At 38.1% G+C, this 22277-nt stretch overlaps 2 protein-coding genes across 2 annotated transcripts in view; both read right to left on the bottom strand.

The window, feature by feature from the left end:
• Positions 1-1321, bottom strand: part of LOC127637034 (sodium-coupled neutral amino acid transporter 9-like) — a 31983-nt gene extending 30662 nt beyond the window's left edge. Inside the window, exon 1 of the mRNA XM_052117883.1 lies at positions 1261-1321. The gene's annotated coding sequence lies outside the window, so the exon portion shown is untranslated. The remainder of the gene's footprint in view (positions 1-1260) is intronic.
• Positions 1322-5567: 4246 nt separating this feature from the next.
• LOC127637040 (uncharacterized) lies at positions 5568-17218 on the bottom strand. Its single transcript, XM_052117887.1, has 3 exons — positions 16574-17218; positions 13598-13803; positions 5568-6209 (listed from the first exon to the last, which is right to left on the bottom strand). Exons 1-3 carry the CDS (start codon positions 16632-16634, stop codon positions 5811-5813), a joined length of 666 nt encoding a protein of 221 aa, XP_051973847.1. The 5' UTR covers positions 16635-17218; the 3' UTR covers positions 5568-5810.
• Between the last annotated feature and the right edge of the window lie 5059 nt (positions 17219-22277).

The raw sequence follows: 22277 nt of genomic DNA, 5'->3' as shown, positions 1-22277 counted from the left end.
ACATTTTAATTAAGTTAAAATAATAAGGGTGTTTATTGTCATCACGGTTTCATTCAGTGATCTTACAACACCCTACATTAAACTTTTGCAACTAAAGCACCCAATACGGACACTGATATGCAAATGTGGATGTTTTACACATGTTTAAATCATAAAGTGATTAAACTAGTCATAATCATCTCACCCTTTTTACTTACATAGTAAAATGTATTTCGACCCTCGAATGAAGTGTTTCTCCCCCATTCAAGTCCTTGGTTCACGCATGCTCACTGATCAGCCGTTATCAATTATGTTCGAAAGAGGCGATTCTTAGTTCAATGTATTGTTGACTTGAAAACTGTAGACTGGATCATCTACATACGTTGATAAAACGGTAATACAATCAAGTCATAAACATATTTCCGATCTGTTTTATTCGTTACACTCTCTGTTGTTCAGCAAAATACACCAAACACAGACATTTCGCCACAGACAAACTCAATATCAGCAGCTCATCGGCTCTCAGTATGTCGGACACCTCTGAAAGAGGCGATTCTCAGTTCAGTGTTTTGTTGACTCGAGAGCGTTCAGTCTTTAAACTAGTTCACTCGTTCACTATAAAGAAGCGTGTCAAAAGAACAATTCGTTCATGAACTGGACATCAATAATAATCATCATTAGCCACCAGACTATTCCTTCTGTATATGATCCACTCACAGTGTAAAAATGACTAGATAAGCATATGTGCAGTTTACACATTTGTAAAAGTCATATGACTCAGGTGTGTGTCTGGATGTGAACTCTTCAACTGTTAGAAAACATTAATCATGTTAGTCGCATTCATATTTCATATATATATATGTTTCATATATATATATATATATATATATGAAACACACACATAATAAAACATGCCTATTTTAAATACAAGACTTCCAAAAGCAATCAAAACCCGCAGTGTTATCTACAATATTATTGTGACAGGTTAAGTGACACTTAGAAGCCTCGTTAGAGTATTTACTCGTTTTAAATGACATAAACGAGAGAAGTAAAGCACATACTTCATGTGACAATCAGGACACACACATACTTCAATACAACTATCCTTTAAATTAGATGAATCTGGGTGGTAAACAAAACGGTTGAAGAATACGAGTTAAATGAGTTAATATGATTATCTGCTTTGATGTCTACAAGGTTTCCGTAAACACCGCGTGTTGCTTTTATACTTTAATATCAGCGAATGTAAACAAGATATGAAGTTGGATTTTAGAAACTTACCATACACACACACGGATTATCTGATGAGCCAAACAAACGTTTTGAAAAAGGAAACAGTATTTAAACGGCACATGCATTTCACGTGCCGTGTGGGATATGTAGTGTACATTTCAGCTCAAATATACACATGAACTGTGAGAGAACATAAACAGAAAACTACTTTACCCACAAGTGCTCGTGTCTAGAAGGGATTCCGCGCGTGCGCACTCAGCTGCAACGCTTTCACCTTTGCGTTTTACGCTAGCATTTCATAGTTTCGTTAACTTTAAATGATGGAAAGCATTAGAAACGTCAATAATATCAGAAATATAACGTTATTATCATTATCACAGAGTGATTATTTACACTAGGTGTAAATACCTGTCATCTTGCACCTGTTAACAAGAAACATGAATGTCACCATTTTAACCTGCTTTGTGTTATCCAAAGAGATTATTCAAAAGAGACGTATTTTCAACAAACACCGGTGTTCTGTCAATGTAGCATCGGCAGTGTTTAGTTAGCTGCCATTGACAGAATTGCAGTGTTTTGTGTATACGCGTCTAAATTGCTGTTGTTAAATTCGAGAAGTTAATTTGGTTGTAATATGCAGTTGTTACTCACGTAAATTACCAAACTGTGTGTGTGTACATAACAGAATAAAGCACAAAAAGGTGATCTGACAACCGTATTAAGCTGCAGTGTGTATGAAGCATACAAAATGATTGAGAGTCAGAAAGCACATCAAAGTCTTCTGATTGGCTGATCAAAGAACGTGTCAACAGCACTGATCTATAATAGATGAGTGGTCCACAGCCCGCGGTCACATTTTTGTTTGTTGTTTACAGTCTAGTGCTGTCACAGACAGAGATATTTAAGGATATTTATTTTAGTGATATCTTTCAAGGAGGAACATTTTCCACATACCATTCCGTAAATCGCTTACAGTACCTTTATCTTTAAATGTAGTTCTTTTGATAAAAGTATTCAATTGATGAACGTAGATAGACATTCTAGTTCTGTTACACATTACTTAACTTCTTACCAAAAAACAAAACACGGCTGTTCAAGACCCCCTCCAGTGAAAATCAACCAAATCAAAACTGAACCTTAACATGTCCATATGGTGTTTTTTATATGCTAGAAGACACACACAGTGAAATCAGCAGTCAACACCATGGCTGAGCATTTTTGCCTTGGAACTGCAGTCTATGTCACTACTCGATCGTGACAGTCTAGCAAAGACAATCTCAAAAACACGGATTCAGACAGCCAGGGTTTCATACGTCACAGGCGAGCGGTACAGTACAGGGGTGAGTGGAGATGGAGGCGGGGACTCATTTGAATATTCAAACCAAAGGTGCAGAGTTATATCCAAGACATTTTAATTCATGAATGGATTATTTTCATTGAGGAAAAAAAAACGTTTAAAAATGTAATTTTTATCAACAAAGATTCGTTTTGAGGGGTTAAACCAGTGACTGGAGAGGAACTTTAACAAAAATAAATATCAGAGAGTATTTAGCAGAGACGGCCCACTTCTATTAAAATGAATGGGAGAAATTGGAACGTCAACGGATGTAGAAAGGAAGTCCCACTTTATAGGCAAAATTGCCAATCTCATTTTAGATACAGACATCGCCTGTCAATCAACTTGAAAACGTGTATTTGTTGTTGTTGTTGTTGATAATTGGAGGTAATGAAGCACAAGTTATGATTCCAGTATTGTCAGATTTCTGAAATATGTTCAATTGTTTTCTTGACAAACTGTTTTGAAGATTTCAGTGTTCCCCCTTTCAAGTAGATAGGAGCTGCTCTTTCATGACTGGAAATAGTTTCCAAGGATGGCTGATGACTTTAAATATTCTCATGTCAAGCAGGCCCGTTTCCAGATTCAAATCTCTGAGGGTGCTTTATTTAGTGAGGTTGCTCTAGTAGTTAAAGTGAAGATGCAATAAAGCACAACTGTTATACAATTGAGTGTCCATTTGAGCAGGGGTGTAAAAAGTATTCAGAAATTATACTTACGCAAATGGATAAATACTGAGTGAAAAGCATACTTGAGTTAAAGTAAAAAAAAGAGTACACGAGTCGACGCGTGAGCCCAAAGTGTCATAGAAGCACCACAAAATGGAGAGGTTGTGTTTTCATCTCACATTTGCTTTTTATGACACTATCGGTTAGGTTTAAGGTTTAGGATAGTGAGGTCGGTTTTGTTGATTTAAATCTCTTTAGAACATTAAACTTAAAAATCTCATTTGTTCGGGAGAACATTTCACTCGCTATTCGCACCACACAGTGGACATTTCACTTCGGAACGGCGCTGAGACTTGTAATGAACCACAGAATTTTATTTAGCAAAAACGTTGCCACAGTCACGCAATGTTGGTTACACGGGAGAAGGCACACATGAACTGTTATGTCAAAGCACACAGCCCCTTGAGTCATAGAGAAAGATAATCAAAAAAAATCGAATGAAGCTTTGAAGAAGAATGTTCTCTATGTTTTGACCTTCCGTCCACACTGAGACAGCATTTTTGTCAGTGAAACTGAGCTTTTTGAAAACACTGTCTATAGTGTGGATATGTAAGACAGAGATATCTGATTTGTTGTCTTGCGACGCAGTCTTGTGATCCTTTCAACCCAAAACAATCAAGATGGCCCATGTTGTAGCGGCGTTGTTGTTGTAGTCTGCCACTTTGATCCTTGTTTATTCATAATAGTCTCCTCTGCCTGTGTGTTTTGTGCATTTCATTGTTTCTGTGTCCCTCTCTCTCTCTTGTGTTTTGCAAGTGCCACGTGGTGAATGCTAGTTCCATTACCCGGACAACAACTAGTTTCTCCATCCAGCTCAGCAGCAACGGCCCCTTCCCTACTTAAGCTCGTGTTCTGTCCTGTGCCAGATTGTCAGTTTGTTCCAGTCTGCTCATGTTACCTCGGTCAGGTTTCTTGTTTGTTTATTTGTTTTTTTGGAGTTTATTATTTCAGTTTTTCCCCTTGTGGGAGTTTTGATTTTATTTTTGTAATAAAGCTCTTTTACTTGTTTCTGCGTTTGGGTCCTACCTACTTCTCGTGACTGTTGTGTCTGATATCCACTTTGATAGCATTGTTAAAGATAAATGTTACTTTGTACGACCTTCACATTGCATTCCTTTAAAGGCGACGGGAAGTTTACTCTGAATTGCTGTCTGGCGATGGAACATGAGGACAACTGCGTTTCAGACCATACAAGGAATGGCGATTTTTTTTTTTTTTTTGCATGCACAGTAAGAGTATTTAATTTTCATACATTTCAGTGTGGACAAGCAACTTTTGGAAAAATTTTGAAAACGTCAGTGTGGACATAGAGCGTTTCGAAAATGAAAACATGTTTTAAAATGTATCTGGATTCATGTAAAAGTAGCCTCAAATGTGAAGGCAAGTGTAGAAATAAATGATGTACACATTTAATAACAAAAGCCTTCATATATATATATATATATATATATATATATATATATATATATATATATATATATTTGCAGCATGAATTATTATTTTTGACTTCGTAACTGTCCAATCTGTAGATGTAGCAGGCGATTAGAATAAAGTTTAGGACAAAAAGCGGCAGTTTTTCACTTCATGCTCATAGTTTTAAATGAATACATAACATTCAGTCGCTCAAATATTTCAACATATCCGGGGCTCAAATCAGATCTGCAATTCTGCCTCTGCAGATGGTCGGAACTCCACCCAGCCGCCGTGCGACTCTGCATTTGAATTGACTGGACATCTGTTGTTTGTCAGATGCCGTAAGAAGACGGCTTCAGTCCAGTAAGACGAACGAATGTAATGTGCAAAAATGTAATGAGTACTTTTCAAGTTTATGTAAATTTGTAAGGAGTAAAAAGTAAAAACATTTTTGGGGAAATGTTATTAAGTAAAAGTACAAGTATTCGGTTAAATTTGCACTTGAGTAAAGTAAAAATAAAAAAAATTATACTTTTACTCAAATACTTTACATGGTGCTTACCCCATAGAACTGGGCCTGATGTCAAGCACTGGAAATTGCAGAGCTGGCCTACAATAATTAATCATAAATGCATGTAATCAATCAAGTAATAATCAGTCACTAAAATTTTATGTATTTTTATTAATAACAATAACAACAGTAATTTGTAAATCTTTACAAACAACAAAACCTACAAAAATGTGAAGATGTTCTAGTTCTAAAAGAGATAACCGTCTTTAAACAAAAGCCAGTTTTTTAACAAACACTTTCGGTTTAATAATTTTTTATTAATTTAATTAATTCATTAAACACAGAATCTAATATTTAAAATAATAACTGCAAGACTCTTGATAATATTATACACGATAATAATAATAATGAACATTAATAATAACTTATTATTATTGTTATCTGAAACAGGTAAAAAAAGATAGTAACAAAGACCATAACAGTAACTAAGACACACAACTTTCACATTCTAACATTACTGCAACTGAACAGGATTATCATTACCAGGTATACAAACAAAAAAAGGACAGAACATGCAACAATGCTACACACAAATGTTTCGTTGCGGTCATCAAGTAAGCACGACGGCCAACTCTCCCAGAGAAGGGGTGTCGTTTGGTAATGTTCTAAAGGGCTTTAGGCATGTGGTGTTTTTTTTGTTTTTTTTTGGATGGTGGTGTATATGAAAGGGCGAGTGTGTCATCATAAAGGATCTGTAAGGTGATGAATATCTGTATCTAAAAACATTCCATCCTTTAGGTGGTATAAATATCAGAAATTTCCCATCAAATGCTACTAAACTTTTGCATTTTTTTGCTTTGCTTCTAGGGGTGGTTAGGACGGTGTCTGTGGGAGGAGCAGGAGGTTGAAATCTCTCTGGAGACAAATGTCCATCTTTGATAGCAGACTGAGAGTCGCTCTGTAGAGATGAGTTGATAGGAGTGCTGCTGTTTCCCTCTGGACTCATTATCTAGACATGAAACACGACAGGGCAAGTCATAGGAAGTGTTCCAGAGTGTCCCAGGCACTCATCAAGAGTGAAGAGACTGTTCTTCATATACATAAATCTTAGATTCTAAGGGGGTATTGGTGCTCGAGTCTTGAGCCTGTATCGTCCAGGACAGTGAGCCACACATTTTTACAATATCCTCAATGATAGGATTACATTTACTTGTGAATTAAACTCCAGTCGCCTACAGCTTGCTCACTGGGGTTATTAATACAATTATCATTTAATTATTTTTAAACACTATTAAAAATCGTATTTTATCTAAGTTACACAACGATGATTCATCAACATTATAGACATTACAGTTTTATCGTCTGTTAATGCTGATCTTCTGTAAAGCTGCTTTGAAACGATGTGTGTTGTGAAAGACGCTATACAAATAAAATTGACTTGAATTGAATTACTGAAGTCACTCGTATCGAAAAGCAGCAATACTTGGTGCCTTTAAATTATGTACTGATCAACAATTCTTGGCCTATCTCTTTTTTCACTGTATTTGTGATAGCATCCTGAGCATTTGACAATCAATTCAATGTTCCTGTAAGAAATAGATTTTTTGTTACTCCACTTCATTTCTGAATATTTCTGAATAAGGATTGTTGTCCAACCATAACAACGCTGTTAAAGTGACTTCTTTTCTGGGTAATCTATAGTTGCTTATCCACAACTGGGCAGAACAGTTATAAATAGGAGTGGTGGTGGTAAAGTGGCTAAAGCACAGGGCTGTTAATCAGAAGGTCACCACCATTGTGTCCTTGAGCAAGACACTTAACTCCAGGTTGTTCCGGGGGGATTGTCCCTGTAATAAATGCACTGTTAGTCGCTTTGGATAAAAGCATCTGCCAAATGCGTAAATGTAACAGTTCTTGTTGCAAAACCGTACCGTTCCATGCTGATCCGGGCCAGTTAGAGTTTCTTTTCAACTGTGGTACTTGAATGTCCGAAACAAATACATAAGTTGGTGATGGTGTGAAATGTAAACATTGGAGTGAGTGTGCTATGGAGCATGATTGCATTTCCTTTTTTACTCTCCTAAAACACAGGAAATACATATCCCATGTCACAAAAAGGAAAGCAAAGAGAAAAAGCAGAGAGGTTTACCATCATTTGCTGAAGGGCTGTGAACACCACCAGACATGAACACACAGAAAAGTAAAAGTTCCCAGACTAGCTAAAAAGGATGTTAAGTGACAAAATATTATATGAGTAATATAATTATATATAATAGTTTTAATAAGCTAGCTAGCGTAATCTACCTCCCTGATGAAAAAGATGCGTGGAAAAATAATGTACTATACTAGTTAAACCATTATCATATAATCATGAAGATACACCAAATATACCCTTTTTTACTACATTTTAATAACCTCATCATAGTGAACTTAGCTAGCTACCTAGGCTCCATTCCACTTTAACATTTTATCCCTTTCCTTTGCTAATTTCCCTCCATCTCATGAACTCGGATGTATGTGGACTCGATTTGGATGGCTCAGCAGGAGGAATCCAGTGTCAACTGTCCAACATGTCGGTGATGCTGAGGAAGGTAGTTGCTGACTTGGAGGATCTAGCTGTAATACGTCGATCGATTATGGCGATGGAAAAAAATTATCTGAGTTGGTTACAAGAGTGGCAGATGTTAGGAGACAGGTTGATTATCTGGAGCCATCAGAAAGGGAATTATCCGCTAATCCGCCCACAACCAAGATAGATGTGGAAAGGTTTTTGGAGAAATTGGAGCCGAGGGAACAACTTAAGGCAGAGATATGGTGAGATTTCTGGACGAGCTCTTCCTGAGTCTGCTAGACATAACGGGCCATAAGATGGAAATCGAGCAAGCTCACAGAGTCCTGGCTTACGGATCTGCTGAGGGATACAGAACGCGATCAATCCTGGACAAATTTCTGAGATCATCCGATAAAGATCTTGTGTTGCGCCAGGCGAGGAGCAAAGGAAATCTTTCTTGGAAGAATCACAATATTTCCTTTTCCTGCACTTTGCGAACTCGACGAGAGAGAAATGCAATAGCTTCTTCCAAGGAATGCAAGAAACTCTTGCATCAACGTAAGATTGCTTTTGCACTGATGATTCCGGCCAGACTGAGAATAGATGCGAAGGACGGTCGCAAAGTATTTACATGTCCCAATCAGGCAATGTCTTTCATAGAAACAATCACAGAAACAGATTGTTTGTGTGGCTTTCGGAGGAAGCTGGGCACCATTTTTGTTTCTTTTTGCATTGGCTCTGCCGAGCGGCTGGAGCGGCTGTTTTGTTTTGTGGAATAACACTTTTCCTTGAAGAAACAATGAAGTTCCCAGCCAGATTGAGAATAGACACTATGGATGACTGCAAAATATCTACATGTACACACAAAGGTCTTTTATAAAGTAGATTTTTTTTGTGCTGGTTCTGCCTAGCGGGTGGAGCTTGTTTTGTTAAAACATACTGCTTTGGGACAGTTGTGGATGAATCTTTTCGTTGCTTGTGCTTATGCCACCTGTTGGCTGGAGTATGATTTGTGGAGTATTTTTGCTGGACATTGGAATGATTACTGCTGCTGCACTCATAAGCTGGCTTACTGAACATTCGATTGTCTGTCCGAGGAAACTGAACGGCTTTATATTGGCTGGAATTTGAAATTGGCTGGACAGTTCTGTGAATAAGGCTACAAGCTGGGGTTTGTTTTACTAAATATTTTATGTTTGTAATTTGCCTTACAAATTTGTGAGGGAAAATTGAGCAATCCGATAGCAATGCTGTCGCGGGAGCTCTCGTAGGCCTGCATGGACTCTGAGTTTAGAGGATTCGACGCTGGTTGGCGATGCCGTGTGAGGGGTTAATGGACACATTTTTCTTTTTTCTGTTTGTTTGGTTCTGGGGGAAGTTCGGGGTTAGATTGTTGCACCGAAGCTGAAATGTGGTCTTTATAATTTTAGTTTTTGTCACAATAATTTTATCTATTATAAATCTCATATGTTAATATGAGTGGATTGTCTCTCTTCACGTGGAATGTAAATGGGTTGGGGCACCCCATAAAAAAGGAAGGTTATTTCTTTTCTTAAATGTAAGAAATATGATATAGTATTTCTTCAAGAAATGCGGGAAGCTGGAAAATATGGGAAGATCTGGGGTGGACATATTTTCTTTAGTGCTGGCTCAAGTAAAAGCAATGGAGTCATTACATTGATAAATAAGCCTCTACAATTCAAATTTCTCAAACAGATTAATGATAAATTTGAAAGAGTCATTATTGTTTTAGTTGAAATTCATGGGCAAAGGCTGATTTTGGCTAATATTTACACACCTAATGCTGATGATCAGGGCTTTATCATAGATCTTGAAGGGATGTTGCCAGCTGATGGCACCCCTCATGATATAATATCGGGAGGACACATTAATCTTCTGATGGACCCAGTCCTTGATCACAGTAAAGCAAAAGTGTGCAAGCCCCCTAGGGCAACATTGACACTTCACAGGATGTGTAAAAATCTTGGTCTTACCGATATTTGGAGACATTTGAACCCATCTGGAATGGACTATACATTTTTTTCATCAGTCCACAAGATTTATTCTAGAATAGATTTTTTTTTTTTATCCAAGTCCCTCATTTCATCTGTTGTTGATTGCTCAATTGGAAACATCTTAGTCTCAGATCATGCCCAGGTGAGTTTAGAAGTGTTGCCACATATGGAGAAAAAGAAATCAAACAGCTTCTGCTCGCAACTTTCTCAGATAACGTTAAAGCTGCAAAAACCTCCTATTACCAGACAAAGATCAACAGCACCACAGACACTCGTAGCTTGTTTAGAAAATTCAACACACTTCTCTGCCCTCCCCCTCCACCACCTGACACATCACTGACACCAGATATCTTCGCCAAGGTTCGCGCAAGGTTACAACCATCAGCAATACATTCACAGCACCGCACCCTATCAAACATCTGTCTCCTGTATGCAACCCTTCTGTCTCTATTTTCTCTCCTCTGACTGACACTGAGGTCTCTAAACTCCTCCACTGAAACCACCCCACCACTTGTTCCCTTGACCCCATTCCATCACACCTTCTCCAGGCCATCTCTCCATCTATCTTACCTGAACTCACACACATAATTAACACGTCTCTACTTACAGGCACTTTTCTCACTACATTTAAGCCGGCTCGAGTAACCCTGCTGCTGAAAAAACCTGCACTTAACCCTACACAGATAGAACACTACAGACCAGTCTCTCTCATCCCAAAAAACACTTGAAAGGGCAGTTTTCAATCAAATCTCTGCCTATCTCTCACAGAACAAGCTGCTGGATGACAATTAGTCAGGCTTCAAAAGTGGACACTCCACCGAGACTGCCTTGCTGTCTTTCACTGAGTTGCTGAGGCCAGATCATCCGTTCTGGTTCTGCTGGACCTTTCTGCAGCCTTTGACACAAGTCAACCATCAGATCCTACTCTCCACCCTCTCTACTCTCTATCACAGGAACTGTGCTTGACTGGGTTAACTCCTATCTCTCAGGTAGGTCCTTCAAGGTAGCCTGGAGAGGTGAGGTATCCAAGCCACATCAATGCCATACTGGGGTACCTCAGGGATCAGTGCTTGGACCACTTCTCTTCTCTATATACTCAACATCACTGGGACCTATCATTCAGTCACATGGTTTCTCTTACCACTGCTAAGCTGACTCTACTTGTCTTTCCAGCCCAACAGCACCACAGTGACTGCTCAAATACTGCATGCCTGGCAGATATCTCGGCCTGGATGAAGGACCAAAGCAGTAAAACGTTTGGCTAGATATATAAAGCAGAGAGTCTTTTTCTACCATTCCCTCAATTAAATCTGCTGGTGGTGACATTTTTACCTCGGCCATTGGTAATAATGTTTTTAAAGATTTCTATATTGATCTTTATAGTTCCATGTCTTCGTCTACTGATGAAGATATTAGAAACTTTGTGGAACCAGTAGAACTCCATAAATTGACGACTGAGCAAAATAATTATCTTCTGAACTTGGAGGAGCTTGACGAGGTAATAAAGGCCTTACCTACGGGCAAGGCTCCAGGGCCAGATGGTTATGCTGCTGAAAATGTTAGATCTTATGCTACAGAACTGGCTTCACATTTGCTAGAAGTTTATAAGGAATCATTAAAGAATGGAAAGCTCCCGCCAACCATGACACAAGTCTGGATCAGTCTGATTCTTAAAAAGGACAAAGATCCAAGCGAGTGTAAAAGTTGCCATCCAATTTCACTGATCCAGTTGCAATTTTGTAAAAAATTCAGGCTAACCGATTAAGTTATGACATCTCTTCTACAGTACATATAGACGTTTGATATGGTAGAATGGGATTATCTTTAGGATACATTTTTTAGATTTAGGAAATATTTGGATTCGGAAATACTTTTAATGGATGGATTAAGTTACTTTATAGACGCCCTGTAGTGGTGGTACAAACAAATGTATTTATTTGACTAATTTTATTAAAATGATTTTACTCTGGATAGGGGCACCGGCAGAGTTGCCCTCTTTCCCCATTATTGTTCTGTCTTGCCCTGGAGCCATTAGCAGCCACGATAAGGAGGATGATTTTCCAACGGTGATGTTGGGAGGTGTGGCGCATAAGCTTTTGCTTTACGCAGATGATATTTTATTATTCGTCTCTGACCCCAATAGATCTATGCCTTGCCTCCACAGAGTTATCAATTCCTTTTCTAAATTTTCAGGATAGAGTTAATTGGTATAAATCAGTAACAGCTTTTCAGCCAGGCACCTTTCAATGGCCCAAACAGGGCATTAAGTATTTGGGAATTTTACAGCAAATTTATGTGATTTAGTCAGTTAATTTCAACCCTTTAATAAAAAGATTTTTGAGTGATGTGGGCAGGTGGGCTACATTAAATGTATCTATGATTGAGAAGGTTAATGTTATTAAAATGAATTGTACTCCAAAATTCAACTACCTGCTACAGTCTCTCCCTGTAGATGTCCACCTCTCTTATTTCAAGCAATTAAATAGCATAGTCTTTTATTTGGAATGGTAAGCGTCCCAGGTTACATTTCAATAAATGACATAGGCCGATTGACAAGGGTGGGCTAGGCCTACCCAAGATTTTTTTTATTATTATGTGTTCGGTCTTAGACATTTGGCTCATTGCTTCCACCTGAAACAGCCCCTCCCTGGGATCGTACTGAACAAGAAGTCCTTGCCCCTATTTCGCCATTGCAAAGCCTCTTGATCAAACTAACAGGAGAAGTTAAGTCACACCCCGTTATCTCACAGTTGCACAGTTTTATTCAGACATTTATTTAAATGTTTATGTTAAATGTAACTAATTGATTCCTTTTTTATATTGTGTTGTATGTTTTTTCTTTGGAATCAATAAAATTAAGATAAGATTTTTTTTTTTGTTATATGAAGCACATTAAAACTGACTTGGTTTTAAAACTGTTTAAGCTCAAAGTTGTATCATCTGCTAACTATGAAATTTGAATCTCCCTATTAAAGATGTTAAGATCAGTGAAGTTCTTGTTGTGCAAAATATTGATGGCTAAAATTTCTTCTACAAATAAAAATAAAAAGGGGCTTAAAGGACAACCCTGATGTATATCACGAAGGACAGATAACATTGAAGATGTATGCGAATTCAACATTATGCAACTATTAAAATCTCTATACAGCATTTGTACAACATGAATAATTTTTTTCCCAAATCCAAAAGGCATCTAAAGACTTGAAAAGAAATTGGTGATCGAATGCTTTATAAAAGTCGAGAAATAAAATGATTGCATCTGAATAAACTTCCTCCATCTAAGGTCCAAAACAAGTCAGGTATTGCAACTAATATGACATCCTTTCATAAAGCCAGTTTGTGTTTCATTTATAACTTGATGTAGACATTGTTTTAATCTCATGGCGCATTGTAACGTATACTCAGATTCGAGGATGATGTTTGAACCCAAGCAAGTATTTATTAACACACAGAGACAGCAGGTAAGTGATGACATGACAGTACTGGGTTGAAGTGGTGATAGTTTACGTGATGAAGACTGATGCTGATAGATATGGTGACTTTCCTTGAGGTGGAGGGTTTGCAACAATGAAGCTTGCTTTGAGCAGATGGGCACTGGAGTGAGAGGAGAGGAGAGGAGAGGAGAGGAGAGGAGAGGAGAGGAGAGGAGAGGAGAGGAGAGGAGAGGAGAGGAGAGGAGAGGAGAGGAGAGGTGATGCGTTTAACGCTGGAGATACAGGTGAGTCTGCACACGACGTTGAGACCAGACACAGAATGGAAGGAGAGTGAGGTTTATATAGAGGAGTTGATTGATGCAATGATTGGAGGCAGGTGTGGGTGATCAGTACTCACGAGAGTGAGAGGGTTGAGTGAAATTGTTAGGTGGGTCAGAAGGATCCGTGACATCACACCCCACTCCCCCCTGATAATGTAACCAAGGAATTGGAGGGATGTCTGGTGGAAAGAACACTTCTCAGCCTTGAGGTACAGGTGGTATTCCCTCAGCTTTTCCAACACGAGAGCTGCACGTCGCTGCTCAACCACAGTGAGTGGAAACTCTTAAGTAGAAGGGAAAGAAAAACTAGAGCCAGATCACGTAAAATGTTTAATGGTCCATTATTATAGCAACAATAATTACTATAATTACAATAATTAATTTTAATAAATCCCATTTTAATGTAGAAATGCTCACTAAATATATGTATACATAGGGCTTGCAAGACTACTCCATTGTACGAGTCGAGTATTCCCAGAAAAGTTTAATGTCTATCTTATTTAAAAGGTTTTAGAGTATCCCCACTAACTTTATTTGGCTGCATTGATAAACAGTCTTGTCCCTACAGTTTCTTGATTTGTTTGATTGCTCTTTGCAAGCATTTTGGCTTGTTCCATATGTGAAAATGTACACTATAAATGTCTGCAGCACTTTGCAGTGCAGTTCCCACATGCTTTAAAATGTTATTTTCACTTTAGCGAACATATTTAAATGCAAATACAGAGGATACAGTTATGGGTTGATGAATTTTCCAAATAACAAGTGCAACTGCAATCACGAGATTGACAAAAAGTCTCGCTCGTCCCCCGTGATTAAAACGAGTTTTATCACAGCGGAGCCATGAAAATGTACTTTTATAGACGTCACCCTGAGAAACAATTGCAATCCGAATAGGGCTCAACATGAGCTAACAATGAACACATTTATTTTTTATAAATGAACATTAACCAGAACCAGATGAACCATCAAAGTAATGTTTAATGTAAAATTTAAACATAAAAGACAAAACAATCTCTCTCTCCCGAACTGCCGCATCTATCCCTCTCCTCGGCTGATTAACCCAACTGGGGGCCGGACGTTCATAGTCACGACCCGCCCCCGCCCTCCTCCTCGTCACAATATTGTTCATTGTTAGTTCATAATACCTAATGCAGTGGTTCCCAACCTTTTTCCTTGGGGGCCCCCCCTATGTACATATTTAACAATCTGTGACCCCTCCCCCATATATATATATATATATTAATGCTATGCACACACACACACACACACACACACACACTGTATATAGTAACTAAATTTAGTTTTAAGTTTTTAATGACATTTTATTACATGAACACACAGGGAATGTTCCTTTCAACTTCAAATGTTTCCTTTTAGCCTAATATTTTCATTTTTACACAACTAGTAAAAAGCAGTTGTTTCTCTTTTTTTCAGGATTTTGTGTATAAACATAGAATACTGAATGTTATGACGTAATGTTAAATATGCACGGTAGAATGCTGTATGTAGCCTACTTACATGCACAGATCCTTATTAGTCTCATTATAAAGAGTGAATATGTCAGCAAGGTATGCGGTTTTGATCCAGAACACATCAGTCAGCTGCTCCAACAGTGTGTTTTGATTTCGCTGAAATTCCAGGATTTTATCCTGCAGTTCTAGAAAGCGCACAAGCATTTGCCACGCGAAAGCCAGCGCACCTCCGTGTGTAGCAGTAGAGTTTGGTGCGCTTCATACTCACTCAGTTGTGCAAATAATCTCTGGTTGGTAGGGCGAGCTTTAATGAAGTTTACGACTTTTACAACTGTTGCCAGTATGTCACCAAGGTCTCTGGACAGTTTTTTACTGGCGAGTGCCTGGCGATGTATCATACAGTGGAAAATTACACAGTCTGGAGCCTTTTCCATCAAACGGCTGTTAAATTCCTTATTTCTACCCATCATCGCGGCAGCTCCATCCGTGCAGCAAGCGACGATATTTGTGTAGGGCAGATTGTACGATGTGAGGTATGAATCAACAGCCGTAAAAATATCCTGACCTGTAGTTGTTGTGGGTAAATTGGTAGACATAAGTATGTCCCGTTTCAACTCATCTCCGTCCACATACTGTACATATACGATAAGCACAGACTCTCCCGCTACTGTGGTCGTTTCATCCAGCTGTATAGCAAATTGGACTTCTCTAAGCTTTTTGTGCAACTGTTTCTGCAGTTTTCTGCCATTTTATCAATTCTGTCTTTAACAGTGTTGTTAGAAAGTGGGACAGATTTAACCTTTTCAGCTGCTTGCGGGCCATATAGTCCCTCCACTATTTTAATGCAGGCGGGTTTGATTGAACTCCTCTCCAATATTATGCGGCTTTTTTGCCTTGGCAATCAACAGCGAACACTCAAATGAAACTTTAGTGTCACTACCTGCTCTTTCGATCTTTTTGACAGAGCCATCTCTTTTTTTTCTCTCTAAGAATTCCTTATCTTTGCCGATTGTCTCTGGGTGTCGTTTCCTGGTGTCTTTTCATCTTGCTTGGTTTCATGCTGTCGTTTGCCAGTTTTTCACCACAAAAGACACATTCTGGCCGAGACTTGTCTTGGCCTTCAATAAAACCAAAATTTATGTAGGTTTTGTCATAGTGTCTTAACTTTTTCTTCGCCTCTGATGAAGAATCACCGCATTTACCTTTCTCTGCCATTTTCCTTTTGATTTTGCCGTTACTATGACAACAAGCACATTGGGCAAGTGACGGTGTGCACGCAAAATTTAAATAATTATTTTATATAAGAGATAATTTTTGACTACCTTATCTTGGCATTGTAAGCATATTATTTTTTTTTTAAACTTTAAAAAAATATTTGTATATAAAATTATTAGTGGAAAATGTTATGCATCTTTATTCACCTCAAAGCATATCCACTCCGCGCCCCCCTGTGAACTCTGGCGCCCCCCTGAGGGGGCGCGGACCCCAGGTTGGGAACCAATGACCTAATGCATTAAAGGTGGGGTATGTGATTTGCAAAACGGCCGGCAGATTTTGAAAATACACAACTCTAGGTCCTACCTTCTCTCCTCCAACGCTGGCCCTGACTCCACCCATTCGAAAAACATGGACGCGCAATCATGCACGAGCGAAAACTCAGATGCGCAGTGTTCTAGACTCACTAGTCAAACAGTGCATTCACCTGTCAGACAATTTTTCAGAGCAAATTGTTGACACAGCAGGAGGAGGGGGTCGCATACCACTCTTGAAAGGTGTAGAGCTGATTTTCTCATAACTGTAAAAAAATAAAAGAACATCGCCAGCCCTGGCGTCTGTACAGCGGTCTTCTATTCAAAACAGGATTCATAGAAATGTGGAACAACCCCACTAGCACTATAAAAGCTCTATTCTCCATACATAAATAAAATCGCTTCCTGTTACTGGGTCACGAGCTTTGAGTATGCGCACGAACGGGACACGCGCGCCAGGGTGGTGGGGGGAGGGGGGCATGGTACGACCGTTTGATTGACACATTTTCTGTCCAATGATTCTAGATGGTCTTGAAAATGATTGGCTGGAGTTTTTCGAGTCCTGCCCGTTCCACAGATGATTAAATTGCTTAATTTTCATTTCAGTGCTTCTAATTTACAGCCAGTAAGTGGGTTAGGAATAGGATTTCAAGTTATTTTGAAAAAATGGTCAAAAAAGAAAATCACATACCCCACCTTTAAGGTTTTATTTTTACCAGAGGCTAAAATGTATTTCTAAACCGTGACTGAAGAACTCAAAGACAGACGTTCACTTTAAAATGAAAAATGGTTCATCAAAATTATTCTTTGGCAAACAGTTATTTATACTTAAACACAATATTTCATTTTAGTTGTACCGCTAAAACGAAATAGTATGCGATATAAAATATACCTTTAACACTTCTGTTCTGTTCAGTCCTTTCACGAACGCGTCCAAAACGACAATGGCATAAGATCAGTTGACAAGCCCCCCTCCGCGGGGGTGGACCGAAGTGTGTGTGTGTTTAAATAATAATTTAAAACAGTAACATGGGTTAAATTCATAAAGCGTTTTGGGTTTGTGTCACGACGCGTAATGTGATGACCCTGTGGGGATCGTGTTTTTTAAAGTAATTATTTAAACAAGACGGCGTCTGATCACTGTTAGATACGGGAGACAGGTTATTTAGCGCTCCATCTGGTGGTGAGCTCGTGAGATCTTTTCACGCCATGAATTAAACCGAAGCTGTCACCTGTTCATAGCTTAAAACCATTACAGGCATTTTATATAGGCATATATATATATATATATATATATATATATATATATATATATATATATATATATATATATATATATATATATATATATATATATATATATATATATATTTTCACCTTCTCTTAGGAAATGTTTTTAAACTGTTAAGACCATTATTCAAGTGTAGAGCTACCAATGTTGTTTTATTCAGTTCAAAAATAGTTTAACTAAACACACATTCAAGAAATCGTTAACTCAATGTTTTGTACTGCATACCGGGTTTAATAAATATCCGTTCGTCTACTAAAATAAATAAAAACAATCAATAATAGTCTAATTAAAAACAACTATTGAGTTAAATCACAAGACAAAATATAATTCGTTAAATATATGGAAGCAAAATGAGATCAATTGTTGTGTACCGTAGTCTAAGGGAAGTGTATTCATTGTTTTTACCAGAGGCTAAAATGTGTTTCTAAACGGTGACTGAAGCAAACTCATTCACATGTTCACTTTAAAACAATGAAAAACGAGATCATACGGTTTGACAGATAATGGGTCTGTTCATTTCACAATTCAGCATTTTTGCTTAGGTCGTATGTGTGTGGTTTTAAGTTATTATTTAAAACAGTAACATGTGTTTTGAGGCTGTTAGTTAGATAAGGATGTGACGTTGTGAGTGAACGTAGGCCTAGTGTTTTAACTAAACAGACATCCAAGAAATCGTTAACTCAATTAACGTTTTGTAGGCTACTGTATATCGAGTTTAATAAATATCCGTTCGTCTACTAAAATAAATAAAAACAATCAAAAATAGACTAATTAAAAACAACTGCTGAGTTAAATTACAAGACAGAAAGCCTTGCATTCGTTAAATATATGGAAAGCAAAAGGAGATCAATTGTTGTCTAGTCTAAGGGAAGTGTATTTTTCTGTTGAGAATTATATAAAATTGATATGAATAAAATGTGTTTTAAACTTAAGTCATTTTGAGTTTGTCGCGATGCATCATGAACCCCAGATTTAAACAGAAGATGGCGCCAGATAGCTGTGGTGTGATTGTGAACTCATGTCATGTGACTGGTATCTGCGCACCCAGCTGTTCGCATGATGCGGTTATGACAGATCATTTATGGGGGTAAAACTCAGCCCATTTAAACAGACCTCAAGTGTTTGTGGTCATCATTTACAGCTGAACCAGACGGACGCATCTGTAGAACACGGGGGATCGCGTTTTACAATGGCTTTTATTTTCAGAAGTATGTGATTTTTTTTTTAAATATTGGTATTTTACAGGTAAACTTACATTTTGGTAACTTGATTTTTAACAGGCGTTTAAATCATTTTATTTGTACGTAATTCAGGACCCATCAACGAATATGAAAACTTGGAACGCATCGATCAACTGTGTAAGTAAATATCATTTTTCACGTATTTATATATTAGAAGTGTTTAGAACTCATGTGTCTATATTATTTTTATTTTCAGTGACCCGTTGTTTCATTAACCGTTAATTAATGAAACAACGGGTCAGAGCAAATCTGTCAACAGATGTATACTGCAAGGTATGCAAACATTATTTGTGTTCTATTTTGATTATGCAATATTGATAAAACAAAAATGTATTTTCTGTGTTTGTAGATATTTCAAACGTTGACTTGTCATCGCTTGTCTCACATCCGGGGTTTGCTACACCCAAACCGAAGACATCACTGTCACTCAGTTCACAGGGACGCAACAAACCCGTTAGTCCAATTCCGAGGATTTCACGAAGCCCTCGATTACATGTTGTACCCCCAGCTGGAAACGGTACAAGACACTATTTTGGAGAAAAAAAACATGGGTCTTCATCAGGAGAAAGGAGAAGCGATCAAACAACGTTACGTCAAATACCTTCTGTGTTAAACGAATCAGTTGGTGAGTACGATTTACACTAACATCATTAAAAATGGTAACCCCTTGCTAATACACATTCTCATTCTTTATATAGATTTGTACGCTACCAGTTTGCAAATTAACGAAGATCCCACAGCAATCTTCGATAATGATGCGTTCGTGAGGGAGTGGGATTCCCTCAGCTACCCCATACTTCCAGACAATACCGATAATGCTGTCTCATCACACGGCGGGCCTGTGGTGTCAGAGGAGGATGTGCTGCTAAACGATGCGGGGGATGTGATTTAGGTTATTGATGCAGTATTGGATTGTACGGAGGACGATACGAATAATCAGGAGTGTGTGGAAGAGACAGTTATCGAAGCAGATGAAAATCTACCATCAAATCAACAGAACTTTCCCCATGATTTGTTGATGGAATTGCGTGAACAGAATCGATTGGCGGACGAGAGGCTGCACATCATTTCAGATAATGTCAAACGTCTTTGTGACTGTGTCCAAATGGTTATGTCAAATTCAGAGGCACAAGGAAGCCTCATAAGTATTAGTCTCCTTATGTTGTTGTTTTGTATTATTTAGGTGACTTGTGCTTTTTTTTGTAGTTGGTGTATGTGTATAATCAGTGGAAAATAAAACTGAATTGAAAAAAGATTTCAATATGACGAGTAAAAGAACACATTCAGACGATGAATTGCATGATTGTCAACCAGACTTTGAACAAAATCCTTCAGCAAGAACTAGATATGATCATTTGTCAAATATTGAACAGCTACAAGCATAATCGATCAACAGATAGATGTTTTAGGTCCTGCCTATTTGGATTTAAATGTTAGATTAGAGGCTATTCTTCAAACACAGAGAAGATGTCTAAATTATTCTAATGGCGATAAAGACTGTGAAATGTTAAATCATTCACTAGAACCATCATCACACAGTTCACCCTCATTAATATCAGGCCCCTCGCGCTCTAAAGTACGCAACCGATTAGAAGACATGATCCAAAAATATAATGAAAAACTGGGGGTCTCACGACCTAACCTCTGTGAAAGGTTAGAAGCAATGATAAAAAAGCACGAGGATGCTAATAATGAGGATGACCTGATTGTTGATGCAGTACAGACTGGTGGTGTAAGCAATATTTCATCAGACACGAATGACCCCCATGTAGGTTTAAGTCAGAATAATATTGAAACATTGGTTAGAAACGGAGGTGTTGTAAATGAGTTCACAATTGTACCAAGACCGCGTTTCCATGGCATAAAGATACAAAGGGCTCTAAATTTAAGGGGATTAATATCTACAGACCTTGCTGAATACAGTATATCTGTGCACAATGCATTGTCAGAGATGGTGTCATTTTCCAGACAGATGGGCGGTGAATCCAGTTTTATTAATATTTCACTGAGGCCCCAGTCTGAAATCTGATGTAAACTGTGTATTATCACCTAGCAATGGGTATAACGAAAACATTTTTGTTGAACAATTTGAAAAAATTATGCAGAGCAATGCTAAAGTGATGGCCGACGACAGTTTGCAGTTACACGCATCCATAGCCAGAAGTAGGAACGGTGGTGCTCGTAGGAAGCTAGTTGATATAGCACATGATGACGTGATTGGAAGAAAAAGAATGCATTTATTCTGTCCTGTCAATACGTCAAACAACCTGTGTTTTTCATTATGTCTAGCATATTTTCTCGACCCTCAGATTTCCCATGACAACTTAGAAAGACGGGGTGAATCCATTCAGAGTGCTGGCGGTTTCACACCTCGGGATAAAATAGGTCTAGGAGACATTGCAAAATTTGAACGTGCATTAGACATAAAAATTGTTGTCTTTTACAGGTCAACCGATGGAAAGTTGGAAAAATATAAAACTTCAGATGAGCCACACACCAAAACAGCATATCTTTACATTCATGATTCTCATTATTACATGATAAAGAATCTGAAAGCCTTTATAGGGTCTGCATATGTGTGTGATTTCTGTTACACAGGTTATACGAGCAGACAGAATCATGATTGTAAATATGTGTGCTCTGTTTGCAACGATAGTGAGTGCTACAAACAGCCTAAAGCATAATACACTGTCAAGACTGTTTGCGTTATTGCAGATCTAGATACTGTTTTAATGCTCATAAAATAGTACCCCCTACGGACGATGATTGTGGTAGATCTCCTTGCGATACTACAAAATATTGTCGTAAATGCAATAAACGTTACCATACAGCCAAAAACCCCAAACCTCATAACTGTCCAAATGATAAATGTCTACATTGCGGGGATGATGTAAGCCACGAAGGCCTACACCAGTGCTTCATACAGCCTACCATACCCAAGGAATATACAGTTCGTTACATTTTCTATGATTTTGAAACACGATGTGATAATGGTAAACATATAGCAAATTATGTGTGTGCCATGACTTTTGATGGTGAGACATTTGAATTTGGAGGTGAGGGGTGTGTGAGACAACTCGTTTGGAGGTTTAGACAGCCGAGATACAAAAATTACACTTGGATTGCACACAATGCAAGCGGGTTTGACAACTTTTAATTCTGGAGTATTTTTGCAATGCAGGACTCCAACTTAACATAGTAATGCAGGGATGTAGAACCATTTT

This window comes from Xyrauchen texanus, chromosome 44 (assembly GCF_025860055.1).
Source record: "Xyrauchen texanus isolate HMW12.3.18 chromosome 44, RBS_HiC_50CHRs, whole genome shotgun sequence".
In the NCBI taxonomy this organism is placed as follows: Eukaryota; Metazoa; Chordata; class Actinopteri; order Cypriniformes; family Catostomidae; genus Xyrauchen; species Xyrauchen texanus.
This window is presented reverse-complemented; position numbering and strand designations above follow the sequence as displayed.